The sequence below is a fragment of the Pipistrellus kuhlii genome, unplaced genomic scaffold (genome assembly GCF_014108245.1).
Source record: "Pipistrellus kuhlii isolate mPipKuh1 unplaced genomic scaffold, mPipKuh1.p scaffold_m20_p_15, whole genome shotgun sequence".
NCBI lineage: Eukaryota > Metazoa > Chordata > Mammalia > Chiroptera > Vespertilionidae > Pipistrellus > Pipistrellus kuhlii.
In genome coordinates this window covers 29,401,255-29,421,485 of record NW_023425460.1, presented here as the reverse complement: position 1 = coordinate 29,421,485, position 20,231 = coordinate 29,401,255, and the positions used below count along the sequence as shown (strand labels likewise).

The window sequence follows — 20,231 nt, the reverse complement described above, 5'->3', positions numbered from 1 at the left end:
GGGGCATTTAAATGGAGGCTGTGAGCCAGGTGTGTATGTGTCGCTGGGCAGGTGAGGGGGAGCGGGGTGTTCCAGGCTGTTCCAGGCTGTGCTGGGCTGAGGGAGCAGCACCGGCAAGGCCCCGAGGCAGGAGGAGGCGGAGGAGCAGAGCAGCCGGAGCCGCGGGCACCGGCATCTTGCTGTGAAGGCGCTGGAGAAATACCAGCTTTGTAACCTGTGGTCCCTGGAGGTTGTCAGTAACACAGGAGCTTTCATGGCTGATGTCAGTTTGTGGAGGACATTTCTCACTCAATGTCTTAGTGCTCTTTTGAAGTGGGGAGAGGGAAACATGGAGGACATGCCCGGTGCAATGCTTTTTGGAACATGCCAGTTTCAGTGGACGTGCATTCATGCCAGTTTCAGTGGGCGTGTATTCATGCACCAGGTGCCACGTGCCATGGTAGGCCCCAGGGGCACACGATGAAAACAGCAGCGGACAGACTGTGTCCTCAGGGAGCTCCTAACCGTACTCAGGGGCTGAGACATCACTCACATGAAATGCCCCAGGTTTGCTCTCCAGAGGAGAGGGCTGGGATGCTCGGTGGGGACAGGAGGTCTGACCGTGTGGAAGGACACGTTGGAGTGAGTTAGGCCAGTGGTCCGCAAACTCATTAGCCAACAAAGCCAAATATCAACAGTACAACGATTGCAATTTCTTTGGAGAGCCGAGAACCGGCTTCTGCGCATGGGCCACGAAGTTGCAGTTGCACAGATATTTTGTGGAAGAGCCACACTCAAGGGGCCAAAGAGCCACATGTGGCTCGAGAGCCGCAGTTTGCCAACCACTGAGTTAGGCGAAGAGGAAGGAGGGAGCGGCCCAGGCAGAGGGAGTGGGGAGTCCGGAGGCTCTGCTCCGGGGGGAGCACATCAGAGCTCGGCGCAGGGCAGACCGCGTGGCCTTGTCCACGTTAAGATTTTTGTCTTGCTTCCAAGCGCAATGGGGATTCTTTGAAGGGCTTAAGTGGGGAGTGACATGATCAGATTTGCATCTTGAAAAGATCTCTCTGGCAGTGACTTGGAGAACAGATGGGAGGGGAGCCGGTGGGATTGTGGGGAGCCTGGGCAGGGGCTCCGTGGGGCTCTGGGTGCAATGACAGGCGTGGGGCACACAGCGGCTGGCCTGCAGGTCGGGGGGTTTGGTCTTGTCTGTGGGCCTAGCTTCAGAGGGCAAGTCTCCCTTCCCTCAGTTCTCTGATCCGACTGTACATGCTCAGTGGCGTGGATTTGGCCAGGCTAAGATTTCAAAGGACAGTCTCCCAGCCCGGAGGCCTGGCCCGGTCACAGGCAGAGCCTCGTGTTTATTTTTCGGGGGCAGGATGGGATTTGAAGGGGGATGTTCTGGGACCGCAGTGAAACAGCACAGGGATGGCTGGAACTCCAGGGCGAGGAATGCCTGTGAGGCGGGTGGGGCCCCAGGACTCCCCACGAGGGGCCCGCGCTGTTTGTTCCTGCAGTTCTAGGAAATCCGAGGGTTTCTCTTGGTTTTTCATAAACACCCAGATGCGGGGAATCAGATCCCTGCTTCCTGAGAGGATTCAAGAAATCCTGTGTGTTTTTGTTTTTTTCCTCCGTCACTTTGCTGCAGAGGATTTTCTCCACAATCTTTTACCACCGAGGTTTTCCTCTCAGGCTTGGACCACACAGGAACTGATGGGAATCAGGGCCACCTGCCACCCCAGTGCACTTCCTCCTGGGGGGCCAAGGATGGGTGAAGACCCATCGCTTTGGGAAGGGAGACAACCACCTCAGGGCGTCTTCCCTGGGCCTTGGCATCCTGGGGCCTGAGTAGCTGGCTCCTCCCTCATCAGCATGGCCCTGCCCGTCCAGCACCAGCCCGAGCTGTGCCTGGGGCACCACCTGCCTGGGGCAGCCATAGTCCTTGAGGAAAGCACAGCAACAACAGCACTAGTGGTAAAGCTATTGCAGCAGGCAATGTGACACACAGAGCCCTGCTCTTGGTGTTTTAGAAATATTAAGTCATTCCACCTGGCCAGGGTAGCTCAGTTGGTTGGGCATCAGTCCTTGCACCAAAAGGTTGCTGGCTTGATTCTTGGTCACGGCACATGCCTGGGTTGTGGTCCAGATCTCCGTTCAGGGATATGCAGGAGGCAGCCAATCGATGCTGTGCTCTCACATCAGTGTTTCTCTCTCCCCCTCTCCCTTCCTCTCTCTCTAAAAATCAAATGAAAAATAAAAGAAGAAATATTACATAATCTAAACGTCACCACATCTCAAGCAGGTGTACCCTATTATTGTCCTCATTTTACAGATCTAGAAACGGAGACACAGAGAAGTTAAGCTCTTTGCCCAAGCACATAGACAGTAACGGTGTAGCAGGAATTTGAGGCTGGACTGTGTAGCGCCAAAGCCCAAGCTTTTAGCCACTAAGAATGCACTTTGTGCCGAGACCAGTTTGGCTCAGTGGATAGAGCGTTGACCTTTGGACTGAAAGTTCTCAGGTTTGATTCCGGTCCAGGGCATGCACATTGGCTGCGGGCACATCCTCGGTAGGGGGTGTGCAGGAGGCAGCTGGTCGATGTTTCTAGCTCTCTGTCCCTCTCCCTTCCTCTCTGTAAAAAATCAATAAAACATAAAAAAAAAAAAAAAAGAATGCACTTTGCTCAGCAGCTGGGAAGCTCCTCTGATCTTGCTGCTTAGGCAGAGTAGATAGCCCCCCCCCCCCAAAGTGTTTTGCATATGAATATACTACCCTGTTTCCCCGAAAATAAGACAGTGTTTTATGTTAAATTTTTCTCCCAAAGTTGCGCTAGGTCTTATTTTCAGAGGATGTCTTATTTTTCCATGCACTAGGTCTTATTTTCGGGGAAACAGGGGTACTTAAACATTTTTAATCTGTTTTATTGATCTGAGAGAGAGGGAGAGAGAGAGAGAAAGAGAGAGAGAAACATCAATTCGAGAGAGACACACATTGGTTGGTTGCCTCTGGCACATGCCCCAGCTGGAAATTGAACCCTAGACCTTCTGGTGCACAGAATGATGCCCCAACCAACTGAGCAGCACAGCCAGGCAGAGCAGACTGTCTCGTTACAGGGCCCAGTGTTCCCGATCCAAAGCATACAAGTGGCCTCTCAGCTCCATCCAAGGCACGAGTTCTCGGGGGAGAGGTGGGCTGACAGAGCCCATCCACATGAGGCACCATAAGGTTGGGAACGGACATGGTTTTGATCTGGCCTCACCACTTATTAGCTGTGTGGCACCGGGGAGATTACCTCATCAGTCTGAGCCTTAGTTTCCTCATTAGCAAGATGGAGAGAGCGTGGCTCACCTCTCAGGGAGGTGCAGTGAGGTGAAGCATGCTTGGCATGAGGCTCAGAGCCTGCACACATAGTGCTCAGTAACAAGGGGTGGCAAGAAGCTCGGGATCCAGATTCTTCCTGAGAAATGAGGCCGGGAAGTGCCCCAGAGGGCCCCCTGGACTCGGCTGCTGTGGTCTTGAGGTCACAGCAGCTTCTCCCATTTTTCCCAGGCAGCTTCCTGCGGAGGGGCATCTCCATGGCAACGCACAGGCAACACCTGTTGGAGGAATCAGGTGTTGGAGAAAAATGACCCCCTTGCCTCATTCTGCAGCCTCTGCGGAGGGCTGAGGGGAAGTGGTTGGCCCAGGTTGGAAACTTGATCCTGCTGGGCCGCCTTGCTGAGGGGGAGGGGGCCGGCCAGCCCTGGAGGTCATTTTCTCATCCTCCGTGGTGATAATGCCTCCTAAGCAGCAGCCTCCAGGCTGGGAGTCCGATGAGCCGAAAAGGTTGCCTGCTCTAGGGCTTTCCCCTAGAGGAGTGCTCAGCCCCAGGGTTGGAGAGCAAGGTTGATGGGAGGAGGCGGAGTTTGCCCTGCTGACTGCACACTGTCCTCTTCTGCCTGCCTGTCCCCAGCCTCCCCTTACCTATGGGTGGAGGGAGATGCAGGAAGGGAGGAGGGGCCAGAATCAGCTGATGGTGGGCTGAGGAATTTGTCCCGGGGTCTGTACAGTGGACCTCGTAGCAAAAGGGTCAGAAGAGAGGCATGTAAATGGGAGCCCTCCAGCCCACCCTGTCCACCTGTGGGAGTCTCAGCCTGTTTCCCGAATTCCACATTGGTCCTGCCTTGTTCAGACAGGTCTAAGCGTTTGTCTCTGCCTCAGTTTTGCTGTCTGTAAAATGAATAATTGTTGTAGTCAAATGCTTTATAAACCATGGTTGCCATGAAAAGGAATGGATGATTGTAAAACTCATCAGTTTTTTTCATGACTTTTAACTGAGTAATTTTGTTCAGAGGATCGTGAGTCTCCCAAATGCCCACCAAACTTTATGCAATAGTATTTATCTTTTATTTTTTAAAATATATTTTATTGATTTTTTTACAGAGAGGATAGTTAGAAACATAAGTAAGAGAGAATCATTGATCAGCTGCCTCCTGCACACCCCCCTACGAGGGATGTGCCCACAACCAAGATACATGCCCTTCACCGGGATCGAACCTGGGACCCTTCAGTCCTCAGGCCGACGCTGTATCCACTGAGCCAAACCGGTTTTGGCTATACAGTAGTATTTATGATTGAACAACATCAAAAATAGCCCCGGTGTTCTAGTAACAGGGAATCATGGGACACCCCAGGAACTTGATCTGTCTACATGAGTGGACGCTTCACAGCCAGTCAAAACCATCAGCAGGCGACAGACAGGCTGTAACATTGTAGGCGTTGATATCATTCATGTTTCACGCACCCTCATGGCTTCAGAACGCTTTGCAAATGTAAGTCTATGTTGAATTGTCTCAACTATATAAAAATTGTATCCAAAGGAAACAGGCATGGGAGAAAATATTCCACAATGTTAATGGGGGTTACTTTTGGGTCATCAGTTTATGTGTGATTTTAATTTTCCCTTTATTCTTCAAGATATTAAACCCCTCCCCCCCAATAATGTGCATGTATTACTCTTATTTTTAATTCTTCAAGAAATTGAGAAAAGCACAATAATGTGCATATATTACTCTCATTTTTTAAGTGCAATTGCTTGAATATGAATGCCAGCTTATATAAACATATATATATTTTTAAAGTTCAGACAATGCAGGGAAATATAAAAAAGAAAGTCACCGTAAGTCCCACCGGGCAGCCGTTACCGGCATTCGTACGGGGCAAACAGCTTCCCATGAGCTTGTTCTGCGTGTGTCGACGTGCGTGTGAGTTTTTACGTAAGGAGGCTCCTAGGACACAGCGTCTCATAACCCCTTTCCACGTACTGTGTCCGGGACAGCTTTCCCCGTCAGTACGAACTGGTCTGCACCATGTGAAATGGCCGCCTCGGGTTCGGTTTCATGGATGTGCTGCAAGTCAACCAGCCATTGCTCTATTGATGCCATGTAAGCTCAAGGTTGTGCTCCTAGAATCCATGCTGACATATATCTTTATAATCGAGAAATTCAAACAACCGAGAACTCCCTGTGGTTTTGGGTTTGGGGATGAGGGTTTCAGTAAGGTGGCCCAGGCGTGATGCGGAAGGAGAGATTGGGGTGCAGCACACGTGAGGCTCAGGGCTGGCTGCTTCAGGGAAGAATATCTGGTTCAATAAAAAAAAAAGATCTTTACGTTGAAAAGAGCCCGTCTCACAGGGAGAGGCAGGCTCTGGGCATGGAGGGCGGGAAGTGGCTCCGTCTCGGCTCTCCCCAACGGCCCGTTACCGTGGAGAGGCCTCCAGCCCCCTGAGAGATCCCCTTAGAAAGGAGACGGGAGCAGGGAATGAGTTTTTCCAGCTGCTCCCAGAGATCAAGCGCCCGGCGCAGGGGAAGGGCAGGGAGAGTAATGAGCTGAATGAATTATTGGCTTGTCAGCTCAGGAGGCCGCCTGGCCTGGTAGGAGCCTGGGCTCCGGGATCAGATGGCCCCGCTCAGGCCCCTGTCATGTACCAGCTGGTGGCTCGGGGAAGGCACCTCATTTCTTTGCGCCCCTCTTCCTGCCCCTGCGAGATGGGCACGATAATGCTTTCCAGCCGGCGTGGGGAGCGTGTGGAAACAAAGCACATGCTGCTCTTGGTGGGTACAATTCTAGAACATCGTCTAGCCCAAACACGGTGCCGAACATTTTTAGGAAAGAGAACTTGCTGTTCCTCAGAGCAGCTCGGGCTCGGGCCGGCCACAGTTGGTAAGGGGCGAGACCGAGCTGCAGGGGAACACGGGGTGGTGACAGGTGGTTGCCAAGCACGCACGTGTTGACTATGGCAGGGGTAAGAAAGAAGGGAACTCGGTGGCCGTGAACTTGGAGCTCTACAGAGTGGGTAGATGTGAAGTGTCAGCTAGGTTTGGCTCGAGGCATTAGGGAGATTCTGCCGGTATGTGGCTCAGCAGAAGAACTTTCTGGGGAGCGGAGCATCTGACTCCCTCAGGGGCCCGTGGTTCTGAGGTGTGCTGGTGAGGTGGCTGGGAGGTGGGACCAGACAGCCTCTAAAGTGGGTTCTAGGTCCAGGGTGCCCAGGACGTGATTGGGGAAGGCCAAGGAGGAACACAAGGGCCAGAGGCCGGGGTGGTGTGAGGGAAGGAGCCATCGCTTCTGCAGGCCCAGCCCTAGGCTCAGGCGGTGGGCTCCCTCCCTTCTTTAGCCCTGCCCTGCTGTCCTCCCCTCCTGCTGCCTCCCACCCTCCTCTTGCCACAGACTGGCCTCAGGGCAGGCTCCTGCTCAGAGACCTCCCTGGCTCCCTGGCTCTCCTCTGCTTCCTCAGACCCTCTGTGATCTGGAACCATATTCCCCCCTCCAACTCGGCTTCCCTTGATCCCGACGCTCAGCCTGTCCCCTCTCCCATCCCATGGATCTGCTGGGTGTTCTCCTTCTTTGAAATATCCGGCCACTCTGACCCTCCTGCTGTGCAGATCTGCCTGGTCCTGTCCGGCTCAGCTTGAGCCCCACTCCCTCAGTTTCCATGGAATGGCACGGCCCACTCCACTCCCCCATTCAGAATGCGGACAGCTCACAGGAGCCAGTGCCGCCGGACGATAAAAACTGTGTCCCCGAGGGGGTCCTTGAAAAACCACAGGCCTTCGCTTTACCTGCTTATGCCTCACGGAAGCCCTGTGAGATAGACAGTTATTCTCCCCACGTCATAGACAAGGGAACTGGCATTCAGCAAGGATTCCACCTGAAGAGCGTCTCATTGGCTAATTTTCAAATTCTTCCGTGTGTCAATGTCTCATCTCTTTAGCTAGACTGAGCTCCTTCAGGGCCACAGCCGAGTGCTGGGTGTAGCAGAACTCCCCTCAGGGAGCCTGTGCGATCCTGCTGGTTGGACATCTGCTGCATACAGGCCCCGGCTTGTTGGGCCTCCACAGAGACCCGGGGTCCCAGGCTTGTCCGGAAAGCACCTTACTGGTCAGATGTCAGATGTCAGGCTTGGGCCAGGTAGCGGAGGAGCCTGGAGCTGAGCCCCGGGCCTGGGGACCCACCCTGCACTCCTCACCGTTTCCTTCTCCCCTTTCCTCCGCCAGGGAACTCAACGGCAACAACATCACCCGGATCCATAAGAACGACTTCGCGGGCCTCAAGCAGCTGCGGGTGCTGTGAGTATGGGGTGCTGCTCCCGCTCTAACCTCCCTGCTGCCCTTCCCTCAGCAATGGCCTGCGTGTCCCAGGCCGAGCCCCGGCTGTGGGTTTTAGGATTGTAGGGTTGTAGGCAGGCTGGGCTCCTCCACGGGGAGTCAGTCTTGGGACACCCTGAGGGTGGTAGGGTGGAAGTGATGGTGAGTCCTGACCCGGAGCAGCCACTGCCTCTAGCATGGCTGAAAAATTGGGCATGGCATTGGCAGGCACCGGTGATGGCTGCCTGCAGGACCTGGGCTGGGCAGAGGGGGCTGTCTTGTCCACTGGCTGTCTCTCCTGGGGTGAGGGAAGACCAAGGGACCCTGAGGGATCCGTAGGTCTCTGTCTTTGCTCAGGCTGCTGTAACAAAATACTACCGATGGGGTGGCATAAACAACAGACATTTATTTTCTCACACGCCTGGAGGCAAGAAACCTAAGATCAAGGTGCCATCCGGGTCGTTTGTGGTGGGGTCTCTCTTCCTGGCTAGCTGTTTGCTCTGTCCTCACATGGCCTTTCCTCTGAGTGTACACAGAGAGCGATCTCCGGTCGGTCTCGGGCCCTCCCCCCTTTTTTTAAAATTATATTTTATTTACTTTTACAGAGAGGAAGGGAGGGGAATAGAAAGTTAGAAACATCGATCAGCTGCCTACTGCACACCCCCTACTGGGGATGTGCCCACAACCAAGGTACATGCCCTTGAACGGAATCGAACCTGGGACCCTTCAGTCCGCAGACCAACGCTCTACCACTGAGCCAAACCGGCTTTGACCCATGTCTCTTCTTATAAGGACACCCGTCCTAGCAGATTAGGGCCCCGTCCTTATAACCTCACTTAACCTCAGTGATCTCCCTGGGGGGCGGGGGGAGAGGAGATAGTTCAGTCTATAATAGTCTCCATAGTTCCTTTGAACCTGTGGCCCAGAAAACTCCCCAGCAAGGGGCTATCCCCAGCTTGAGAGGGTAGGTGACTAGGAGCAGCTGAGGACAGAGTCGGTTTCCCTGGGTTGCTTGGCAGTGGCCGGTATGGGAGGTAGTGGGCACGACCCTGTTGGGAAAGGAGCCATCAGCCTCACCTCCTTTGTGGTGCTGGGCAGGGGTGACGAGCCGGGGCGGGTGTGGATCCCTTCATCTCTCCTTCTCCTCTGATCTGGATGCAGAGGCAGCCTGCCTGGCGTGCATCCTGGTGTACTGAACATCAGACAATCATGGGACCCCTCGTCCCTTATTCCCAGGGCAGTGCAAGGGCCCTGGGGCCTCGGTTCTGTCGGGACAACTTGCTTTGCATTTCGGAGTGTCTTTGGAGGAACTGGGGATCTTGTGGCTGATTTTCTTTGGGGTCACAGCCATCACCCCCTGACCTCTGACCCCATCCCAGGCTCCGGAAATCCCTTTTGAGCCGGAGGAAGCTCCCCTTCCTTCCGGTTTGTCCCCCGCGTCCCCACCCAGGTCTGCAGAGAGAGCTCCTCAGTAGCACAGGCTTCTGGAAGCAGAGGAGAAAAAGAAGTGGGCGGTGGCGTTCCTGCCCTCTGCCCTGTCTCAAACCTCATCTGAGGTGCATGTGGGGGCACCCAAGCCGCCTGCCGGGCGGGGAGTGGAGAAGGGAAAGTGGGGAGAAAGACACATCTGACAACCTCAATAATTACCATGCAACAGGCGACCTGCTGGCACAAGCTGCTGTCCGCCAGCTGGACGCTCTGGGGGCTGCGTGGCGCATTGGCAATGAGGAGGTTCGGAGCCCCATGGAGCCAGGTGGCTCCGCTGGCAGCAGATGGGCGAGGCAGAGTCAGGGTGCAGGCGGAGGGGGTGTCGTGTGCTGCATGTGTGGGCTCTGCCCAGTTGGCACGGGATCCCCTCCCCCTGCTGCTGGCCCGTTCTGTCCATTCTGCCCCTTGGAAACTCACCCTCTGGGCCAAAGGAGGGTGCGTGTACCTGCGGCCCAGAGCGGCCCCTGCTGCCTGCCGCGGGGTCTGGCTGCCCGAGTGTGCCTGGGAGCAGTGGCCTGGTGCTCTGGCGTCCTGTGGCCTCCTGCCCAGCAGGGATCAGCATGGGGCTGGGGCTGGGTGTGCTGAGGAGTCCCTGTCGAGAATTGGCAACATTGAGGAAGTTTTGTGGGCTCAGGCCAGGACTCAAGTCTGCATGCTTCTCAGGCACAGCTCCTGTCTCACTCCCTTGTGCCAGCTGTTTCCAGGAGTCCTTGTCCAGCGTCCTATAGCTGTCTCTGTCTCTCTGCTTCTTCAGGCAGCTGATGGAGAACCAGATTGGAGTGGTGGAACGGGGGGCTTTTGACGACATGAAGGAGCTGGAGCGGCTGTAAGTATCTGGGGGTGCGGGCTCAGGAGGGCGGTGGAGGCGGGTTCAGAGGGCGGTGGAGGCTGGCTCTAAAGGGACAGGAGCAGATTGAACCTGGTGGCAAAGGGGGTATGTGCTCAGGGACAGGACTGCACGCCTCGCCTGCCTCCCGCCCACTGATAGGAGCCCGGGCAGCTGCAGCGTGGACGTGGTCTCAGCATCATCATGAGATCACAGCAGAGAAAGCTGGAGGCTGTCCTCATCCCACATCCTAGATGCAGCTATTCACTCCTTCCCCCACCCAATGCATTATGGCAGAAAATCCACATATGACAGAGGAAGAGAGATTTCTTCCTATAATCTCATACCCCAGGTGTAAACACTGCTCATCGATCATCGATTTGTGTGGCCTTAAGGACGTGTTGGTGTGTGGAGGGCCATCAGGAAGCCCTGGGCCACCTGAGGAGTCATGTTTTGGGTGCTCAGGACCACAGCACAGACACTGGAAGGTGGAGACATTTTTGATTTGCATGGTTGGTTCCTTTCAGAGCTTTCAAGTTGGCAAAGGTGTCTTAATCAATTTTTGCATTTCAGATGGGCAGTAATAAAGGAAAAAAAGTCATGTGGTGAGTGTGGTGGTGGGGGGATTGGCATTCATGTTCAGGGTGGTCACCAACCTAATTAAAAAAAAATTATTGATTGATTTGAGAGAGAGAGGAAAAGGAGAGAGGAAAAGGAGAGAGAGAGAGAGAGACAGAGAGAGAGAGAGAGAGAGAGGGAGGAAGAGAAACATTGACTTATTGTTGCATATATGCATTCAGTGATTGACACTTGTATCTGCCCTAACCAGGGATTGAACCCACAACCTTGGTGCATCTGGATGATGCTCTAACCCAGTGGTTGGCAAACTCATTAATCAACAGAGCCAAATATCAACATACAATGATTGAAATTTCTTTTGAGAGCCAAATTTTTTAAACTTAAACTTCTTCTAACACCACTTCTTCAAAATAGACTCGCCATGGTATTTTGTGGAAGAGCCACACTCAAGGGGCCAAAGAGCTGCATGTGGCTCGTGAGCTGCAGTTTGCCGACCACGGCTCTAACCAACTGAGTGACCATGCCAGGGCCCAATCTCTTGTTTTTGCAAAATGGTTTGTATGTAAGGTGTCAAAAATTCTATCGTTCATGCCTTTTGAACCAGAAATAACCAGAGACGTGGCTAAAAACATGTATAGATCAGGATGGTCATTGCACATCACTGAAAAACAACAAAACACTGGCAACAGCCATTCTGGTGGAGACATAAGCCGTAAAATCACACTCTGGGAGAACAACCACGGCCAGGGGAATGTTCCCCCAATATAATGTTAAGTGGAAAAGGCCGGAAATGACATCTGTGTAAATAAAATTAACTTGTACGTGTACTGAATGCAGGAGGAGGGAAAGAATTGACAATATTAACGCTCACTGCGTTGAGTGGCGCGTTAACAGGTAACTTTAATTTCCTTTTTTGTGCTTTTATGTTTTTATGGATTTCCCAGGGAGTTTGTAATAATAGCCACTATTGATTGCCTACTCTATGCCAGGCACCAAGATAAGCTCTTTGCCCCTCGCCCCCAATATCTCATTCAATCCTGGAAACAGCACGGGGTCAGGGGGATCGGAGATGAGAAGTAGAGGTGCAGAGAAGTGAAGCACTCGCTTCACGGAGTGATTATTAAGTGATTACACGCAGGAGAGGGGATTAGAACGGGCACCAAGAGGCCTCCAAAGCCTGAGCTCTTCCTGGCGATGCCCGAACACCTCCCTTTCCTCTTTCGTGTAAAAGAAAATAAGGTATTCAGCGAAAGGGAAAGGATAGGGTTGTCTCAGTCAAGCGACCTTTCCTTGGCCTTCCTCAGCCGGCCTAAAACGGAGTGGCAAGGAGCCCCAGCTGAACAGATGTGTAAAAGGCTCAGAACAAAACATACTCACTCGTGACCTGGTTATGGGGGGCTGCTTCGGACCCAACCCATTCCAGCTTCAGCTCGGGTCCTGCCATGCCCTGGAGGAGGAGAGGAGGTGTGTTGGGGTTCAGGCATGGCCCGGTGGCCCTCATCACGCCTGCTTCTGCCTCCCAAGGCTGGGCGGGGCCCTGCTTTCCGAGTGGCGACATCACTGAGGACTTGGTCCCTCCTGTCCTTTTCCAAGTTCTGTTCTTTGTGGCTGCTCTGTCCCCGGGGGTCCAGTGCTCGCTGTGGGATGGCTGGCACCCTCTCAGACTCGTCGGGGACAGTGGTGAGTCAGTCAGTCATAAAGGCTGGATGAAGTGGGGAGCCATGAACACCACACATACTCTAAGCATCTCATTTAAGTTATAACATGTAAATGAGCCCTTACTGACCTCCACTCCTCCCCCTCCCCTTTTTTATTTTTTGACAAGACTTTTCTTTTTATTATGAGATGCTGATTGGCATTCACCTAAACCCGTGGTCGGCAAACTGCGGCTCATGAGCCCCATTCGGCTCTTTCGCCCCTTGAGTGTGGCTCTTCCACAAAATACCATGGCCTGGTGTTTTGAAGAAGTGGCGTTAGAAGAAGTTTAAGTTTAAAACATTTGACTCTCAAAATAAATTTCAATCGTTGTACTGTTGCTATTTGGCTCGGCTGACTAATGAGTTTGCCGACCACTGGCCTAAACCACACACGTCCACCTTGCTTAGGGTTTCTGGTTTTGGTTTCTTTAGGGTGAGTGAGATTTCTAAAGGGTCCTTGGAGGCAAACTGCGTGGAGGATCCTGAATTTCCTTAATGACCCTCCTGCCCCACAGTCTTTTCCGTAATCCACCAGCCCTTTAATTAGCAGCTTTCCTCTTAGTGACTCTTTCAAAGCATTCAGCTCAGCTTTCACAGAGACGACTCTCTCTTTTCGCACTGGTATTTTGGTTTGTTGATGTAACAGTTCATTCAATTATACAATTATAATTATAAGCACCTCTGGCTAAACAGGTTTGGGAACAGACGTAACTGGTCTTGTGAGCAGTTACAGACTTGAGTGCAGAAGCAGCCGCGTGCGGTCCTGCAGCCGTGAGGATGGGGGTGCCGTGAGGACTTGGGTGCCGCGGGCGCCAGGGTCTGGCATTGGGAGGGGGTGCAGCGCTCAGTCACCCTCCGCTGGCTGAGTGGGGGGTCATCGATGTGTGGCGTGGAGGCAGCCAGGATGGAGAGCTGGGGAAAGGCTGGCTTCCGAACCCCACCTCCAGGGAGTTTGGAGGCGATCTGGGAGTGGCGGGGTCACTTACCTCTGGACACCCTGATTCCTCTGACGTCAGAGAGGCCAGGCCAGGCCACAAACATGTCCCAAGAGTTTATTAAGACCAAGCCATGTGGTGCGAGGGTGGTGGGGACGCCTTCCCCCGGGGGCTGCCACGAGGAGGAGACCGGAAGGCGTGTGCGTGAACGTAAGGCCTTGTCCTACGCAAGAGAGAGAAACCACCGATTCATCCTGCCTTTCCTCTGACCAGGAGGTAATACCGATGAACTAAGGTGGCCAGACGTCCCGCTTTTGGCTGAACAGTCCCGATTTTTAACAATCTGTCCCGCGTCCCGAGACAAATTGTTAAAGTCTGGTCACCTTGCTATAAACGTCTGTTCTGGTGCCTGCTGTTCGGTCCCCGGCACACGGTGAGGGCTCCTAGGACTGGTAGCCGCTGCTGCCAGTGAGGGCATTGCTCTCAGCTCCCTGCAGGCCCCTCCCCACGCCGGGACCCTCCTCCCAAGTGCTGTGATTTTCCACTTGAACTAGTTATTAGATCCCTTTTCCTTTTAAGTGTTTTTCAGAAACTGAAGCTGGAAAACTGAGACCATCTCAGGGAGAGGGTGGGGGGGGGGGAGGACGACAAAACAAAACAAAAACCAGTGATTACCAGGCAGTGTAAACACGGGATTAATTTGTTGGAGGCGGTTAAGGAACGTGGAGCCATCCGAGGTCTGCTGTTGCTTTAAGGATGCTATCGGAGGTCCCTTTTTATCCGAAGCAGCGGTGCGTTTTCCTAGGGGCCGGCCCTTTAGGTAACGCTTCTGTCTGCCTGTCTGTGCCGTGCTGGGAAATGGTATCGTTCTCACGTCGCAGCTCAAGGGGGACCGCCTGGGAGGTAAAGTGCCAGCCACGTAGAATGCCATTCCTTCCTCCCTCCCAGCAAAAGGGAGCGTTTGCTGATTTAGCTGATCGCTGTCTGCATCTGTTGAAGGAGAGGTTGTGTGACACTCAGACTGAGCCGTAGACGGAAGGCCAGGGCGCCTCCAACCTCACCGAGCACCCAGGCCCCCTGGGGGTCCCGTCGAAATGCAGACTGATTCCGCAGGTCTGGGGGAGAGCCTGAGATGTCAAGGCTCTTACAGCTTAGGCGGCGCCCCTGCAGGTGGCCCGAGGACCACAGTGTGAGCACCAAGGCTCCATTGTTGACAGGGGTCACACCTCGTGAAGGGCTGGAGTCTCAGCGTCAGAGAATTAGCTGCCTAATTGTTATGGGCCTGTGAAGTACCGCATAGGGAGTATAGTCAGCAGCTTTGTAATAACGATGGGCACTGGACCTACTGGAGTGATCGCGTTGTGAGTTACGTATATGTCTAATCCCCGTGTTGTACATTTGAGATGGATATAATGGTGTATGCCAACAGCACTTTAAAAAATTAGGGAAAAACGAGTGTGTTGTCTAAGATAAGTCTGGGTAAACCGTGCTGCTTCCCTGGGAGGAGTCCAGGTCCTTGGTGCACATCGTCTCGTCAGGCTGCCTTCCAGACCCAGACTTCCCACTCCCGCCTGTTTTATTTTATTGTTTTTATTTTATTTTATTTTTTTAATGTATTTTATTGATTTTTTTACAGAGAGGAAGGGAGAGGCATAGAGAGCTAGAAACGTCGATGAGAGAGAAACATCAACCAGCTGCCTCCTACACAGCTCCTACTGGGGATGTGCCCACAACTAAGGTACATGCCCTTGACAGGAATTGAACCTGAGACCTTTCAGTCTGCAGGACGACGCTCTATCCACTGAGGCAAACCAGTTTTGGCTTTCTTATTTTTAAAATGTATTTTATTGATTTTTTACAGAGAGGAAGGGAGAGGGATAGAGAGTTAGAAACATTGATGAGAGAGACATTGATCAGCTGCCTCCTGCACAGCCCCTACTGGGGATATGCCCACAGCTAAGGTACATGCCCTTGACCAGAATCATACCTGAGACCTTTCAGTCTGCAGGACGACGCTCTATCCACTGAGCCAAACCGGTTAGGGCCTGCCTGTTTTATTTTACTGACAAGTTGTCCATCCGCCAATAGAAGAACTAGAAATGGTGGACATAAATAATCGGTCACTACAAATGAAGGGGTCGTTCTCTGTTGTTTGGCATGAAAAGACACCCACACATTGTTGAGTCAGAAAAGTGCAAGTGGCCGAGTACTTTTTCTTCTACTCTCTGAAGACTTAAAAAAAACTTAAGCATGCATTTCCATAAATAGTTTTTAAAAAAATCAATAAAGCTGTTTTTGTTTTGGAAGAAGGCCTAAAAGCAAACAATAAAAGTTGAGCTGCCACTGAGCCAGATGTGGGTAAGGACAATAAAGAGCCCAAAACGGGTGTCCAGGGAGCGTTTGATATCTCGCTCCCCAGGGCATGTCATCGGTTTGGCTCAAGTAAACTCATGAAAATTCTTACAAGCAAAACAAAGCACGCGGCCAGTCCTACCCCGTTGGGATATAGCTCATATTTCATGTGTCGTCAGATGTCCAGCTCACACACTGAGACGGATCTCTCAGTGTCTGGCCTGTCAGATCACAAAGGTCCTGCAGGTGGAAGTGCAGATGGTGATGGGCGTGGGAGGAAACAATGGCAGGGAAGGTGCTCTCCCTGTGATTGCCTGCCCACTCACTCCATGGCGGGTCTGGGGCGGGAGGCCTTCACAGATATTCTGCTCGTATCCTCCCCACGTGTTGGAGAGCAGAACCCCCTGTAGATAAGGAAACTTTGTAGATAAGGAAACTGGGCCCAAAGAAGGCCATTTCCCTGAGGTTGCACCACGACCGTGTTAGGATTTGAACCCTGGGCTCTCTGACTCCGAATCCAGTGCTTTCTGAAAATCCCCAGGGACGTCCTGGATTCCCCAGGCCGTCTCCAACTCCCCTCTTCTCTTTTTGCAGACGGCTGAACCGGAACCAGCTGCACTCGGTCCCAGAACTGCTGTTCCAGCACAACCAGGCTCTGTCCAGGCTGTGAGTGACGCTCCGAGGCTGGAGAGCGGCCTCTGTGCTCTTAGCCCTTATCCTGGGGGAGGGAGAGGGTCTGGCCTGTGGGGTCGGGGCCTTCCCGTGACCCCCATGTTCCTCACGGGGAGGACCTGCTCAGGGTCTCAAAGGTCAGGGTGGGCCGTGCCTCCGTGGCAGGCACCTGGCCGAACCTGGAGTTCCTCCAGGTCCGTGCGCTGCCTCTGCCCGTGGGGGACTCTGGGGGCGGGCCCGGCGTTGCGGGGAGGACATTCATCCCCTTCTCTCACTGCCTTTGGTAACCCGCCGTGGGTCTAATTTTTATGCATTCAGCCAAGTTCTTCGTGGGCACATTTCTGCTTTCAGCTCAGAGCACTAAGGTCTGTGAACGCAGACCTTGTTAACTGTGTGTAATGTCGCACTTTTCTTTGTTGTGCATGGGCTTCTTTCACGGTTTAAGGGCAGTGGCTCATTCTGCCGCTCTGTGATTTGCCAAGCGTGTCTGTAATTAATGGTTCTACCGTACGTTCCATTCTGTGGGATCTTGGGTGAAACAGGACCTTCCTTCGAGGTTACCTAAGCAATCTCTTTCAGCTCCTCGCACAGGGTCCCTTAGTCTTTGCCGGCCTACCTCTAGTGATGGGGAGCTCACCACCTCCTGGGCAATCAGTCCCATTGTTGAAGCGTCTGCATGTTAGAAACATTTTCTTCACCTTGAGCCCTGAATTTGCTTTCTGACAATTTATGCCCCACCCCCCTGCCTCCCTCCCCCAGCTTTTCTCTCTGTAAGTACCTAGAACAATCCTAAGTTCTTGTTAGATTTTTGGAGGGTCATCACTGGGTTTTTGAATTTTGAGTTGGGAGGTCTTTGAGGGCCCTTGGTTGTTGTCATTAAAAACCTGAAACACATTGCACTGCGTGAGATGCTGGGCAGCTGGTCCTTCCTGGCGCTTGCAGGGCAGCACCTAGCGGAGGAAGAAGCAGTAGAGATGCAGGTGAGACCGAGAGGTAGGGCTCGGTGGGAGGTGGCACCTGGGCTGCCTGCGTGCTGAGGGGCCAGTTCTCTCCACCGCTGCCGTGACCTCCAGGCCTCTTGAGGAGCCCACTGGTCTCCAGGCGGCTCCAGAATGTGTCACCTGATTCTGCCTTCCAGTCCTTGTCTTTAAGATGGAACTCTAGTGTTTAGTCTGGTCACTTTCTGTTTTTTGTCCTCCTGGCCTGGAGGCCTCTCCACAGTGACCCTCAGTGACGACCCCTTTGGCTGTCTTTGGCGCCCTTGGCCGAGAGCTGGGCTGTCTATGACGTGGTGCCAGGCACACACACTGGGTGCTTTTCTTTTCTTGACTTAACTGCGGAAGGCACAGAACCCTTCCTGGCAGATGCATCCTCCCGACATCTCCGTAACGTGTGGTCTGTGGGCAGGCGCACAAGGTCCATGTCCCTTCTCCCCGTGGCTGTTGCAGCGTTACCTTCTCTCTGCAGGACTCATCCTGAACGTCTGTGCTCTTGGCCTCCTCCTGCACGTTTCCTCCTCCTCAGCCCCTCAGCCTCCCAAGCTGCTGCCTCGCTCTCTGGGCCTGTGGGCCTGCTTGGTTCCTTTCCCTCGGTCACCACCCAGGTCAGAGCCTGTGTGGACTGGAACGTGGCCAAACCCTGGGCCCTTGCTTTGACCCTCTTCATTTATTTTATTTAAAATTTGTTTATTTAAAGGCTGTTGCTTTATTGAGGTCTCATTGACAAATAAAGTTGTAAGCTATTTGAAGCGTACTTGGTGGTGATTTGATATATTAGTGTGTATACATTGTGAAACAATCCTCCATCTAGTTCAGTGGTCGGCAAACTCATTAGTCAACAGAGTGGCAAACCGCGGCTCGCAAGCCGCATGCGGTTCTCGAGCCGCAGTTTGCCGACCGCTGATCTAGTTAATGAACACATCCATCGCCTCACATGTTTATCTTCTTTTTCTGTGTGTGAGAACATTTACGTTCTCTGTTAGCAGACTTCATACAATACAGTGTTCTCCCTTTTATACATCAGATCCTCAGCCCTGATTCATCATATAGCTGAATGTTTGTACCCTTTCCCCCACCTCCGAGCCCTTAAGATTCTGTATGTGAGTGATATCACACAGTATTTATCTTTCTCTGTTTGGCTTATTTCACTTAGCCTAATGCCCTCAAGATTCGTTCATGTGGTCACAAATGGCAAGGTGAATAATATTCCAATGTAGAGTATGTGTAGATATATCTATATCCATATCCATATCCATATCCATATCCATATCCATATCCATATCCATATCTATCTATATATCTATATGTCTATATATATCTCAAGCATGTCAAACGTTTGACTTACATATATTGATATATATATTTCATCTATCTATCTATCTATCTATCTAGTTCATCTTTGCCTACCCCTCCACCCGCATTTTATCGACCATCAGGCATTTCAGAACATCTCTGTTCCCTCTCCTGGTGGTCTGGCTGAGGAGCACTCAAACACTCTTGGTCCTGGAAACAGTCAGTAAGGGGGGTTATTATTGTAAAGGCGCAGCGAACAGATTCACTGGCTCCCTGGAACAGAAAGCGAGGTACAGCGGGGATTGGGCGTGAGTGTGAGGGATGTTTCCAGTCCGTTCCTAAAGTCTACCTTATTGTTCTGCTCAGCCCTGCAGACCTGTGTCCCGGGCTGTCGGGCAGCATTTCAGCTCCACCTGCCCTTGGCTGGCCACGGTGCTGACTCCTTGCCTGCGTTCTGTGACCTTGGAGCTCAGAACCTCCAATGTCTTAGGCCCAACTCCAGGTTCCTGGGGGAAAGAATCTGCTTGGCTCACCTTAGGTCAAGAGATCGCGCCGGGGCCAATGAGCTGTGTAGGGGCTTGTGGGGCCACCTGCGGTCATATCATGGAGCCCGCCCTTCTCTCAGGAGGCAGGGAGAGAGGGGAGACAGTGCCTAGCCGTTCTGCTCTGTCACCTGTTGACCTTCCCTCTGCGTGGAGAGATCCATTACTAATCCTTTCCATCTGGAGCAAATCATGGGCTTTCCCGCAGAGGCCGTTATGCTAAATCAGCATGAAACCGAGTCTGAGAGACCAAATGTTCAGGGTAAGGTGCGGTCACCCAGTATGTCAGGTGGTGGGTCCACATTTCAGTTGCTTTTGTTTGCGAGGCTTCCAGGAGTTAAAATCCGATAACTGGTTATTCTTCACCAACATTGCCCCTGGGTTAGTCTATTTCTTTCCCTATGCAGAACCTGTGGCCCAGAGCGGTGATTCGTGTTGGACACAGAGCAGTAGGATGATAGGGTCGGAATGAAAGACCAGGCCTTCCAAGGTCCTTAGAGAGCCTGGAAATGGGCTAAACCGTGCCCGAGAAGTCTCACATTTGGGACTCTATCGTGAGATGTGATAAAACATGGGCACAGGCATGTTCCTTGCAGCCTTATTTAGAACATTGAGTTATAAACTGTTTCTATATTGAAATATCAAATATGGTAAAGAATACAGGACAATTTGAATGTCTAACTTTGAGGGGAATGGTTAAGTGAATTATGCTGTATCTACTTGACGGAATCTTTATGGCACCATCAAAAATGGCCTTCATGAAAGACATCAGTAATGCAGATAAGTGTTTGTGATATCAAAAGCCAGGATGCATATTAACAGTATGACCATGAGATAAATCACTCTGAAGAATGCACATAAAAATGATTGTAAATACCCACAGGGGTTGTCGCTGGGTGACTTTTTCTTTCCCCTGCTTCCCAGATGTTCTGTAAGCAGCATGCATTATTTTTATGGCAGGAGACCTCCCGGTTTTTATTAGCAACGAGAAGCCTCTGTAGCTGGAGTTCAAGTGAATGCTATCTGCGTCCATCGTGTTGGAATGCTTCCCTGAACCCCATTGAGCCCCATTTGCTCTTTTATCAGATAAAGACAGCATCTGCCTCGAAGGCTGTTGTGGGGTTCAAGAAAGGTATAATTGGCTCTCATGTCGGTGTGAACATAGTAGATGCTCAGACATGGAGATGAATCCACATGGGAATTGCTTCAGAGTGCGGCCCCAGGTGATCCCACACCCTCCCTCTGGG

At 52.3% G+C, this 20,231-nt stretch overlaps 1 protein-coding gene across 1 annotated transcript in view; it reads left to right on the top strand.

Annotated features, from left to right (window-relative positions):
- Window positions 1-20,231, top strand: part of SLIT1 (slit guidance ligand 1) — a 139,894-nt gene that overhangs the window by 12,463 nt on the left and 107,200 nt on the right. Inside the window, exons 2-4 of the mRNA XM_036437998.2 lie at window positions 7,513-7,584; window positions 9,845-9,916; window positions 16,074-16,145. Of these exons, the coding sequence (XP_036293891.1) occupies window positions 7,513-7,584; window positions 9,845-9,916; window positions 16,074-16,145 (216 nt within the window). The remainder of the gene's footprint in view (window positions 1-7,512; window positions 7,585-9,844; window positions 9,917-16,073; window positions 16,146-20,231) is intronic.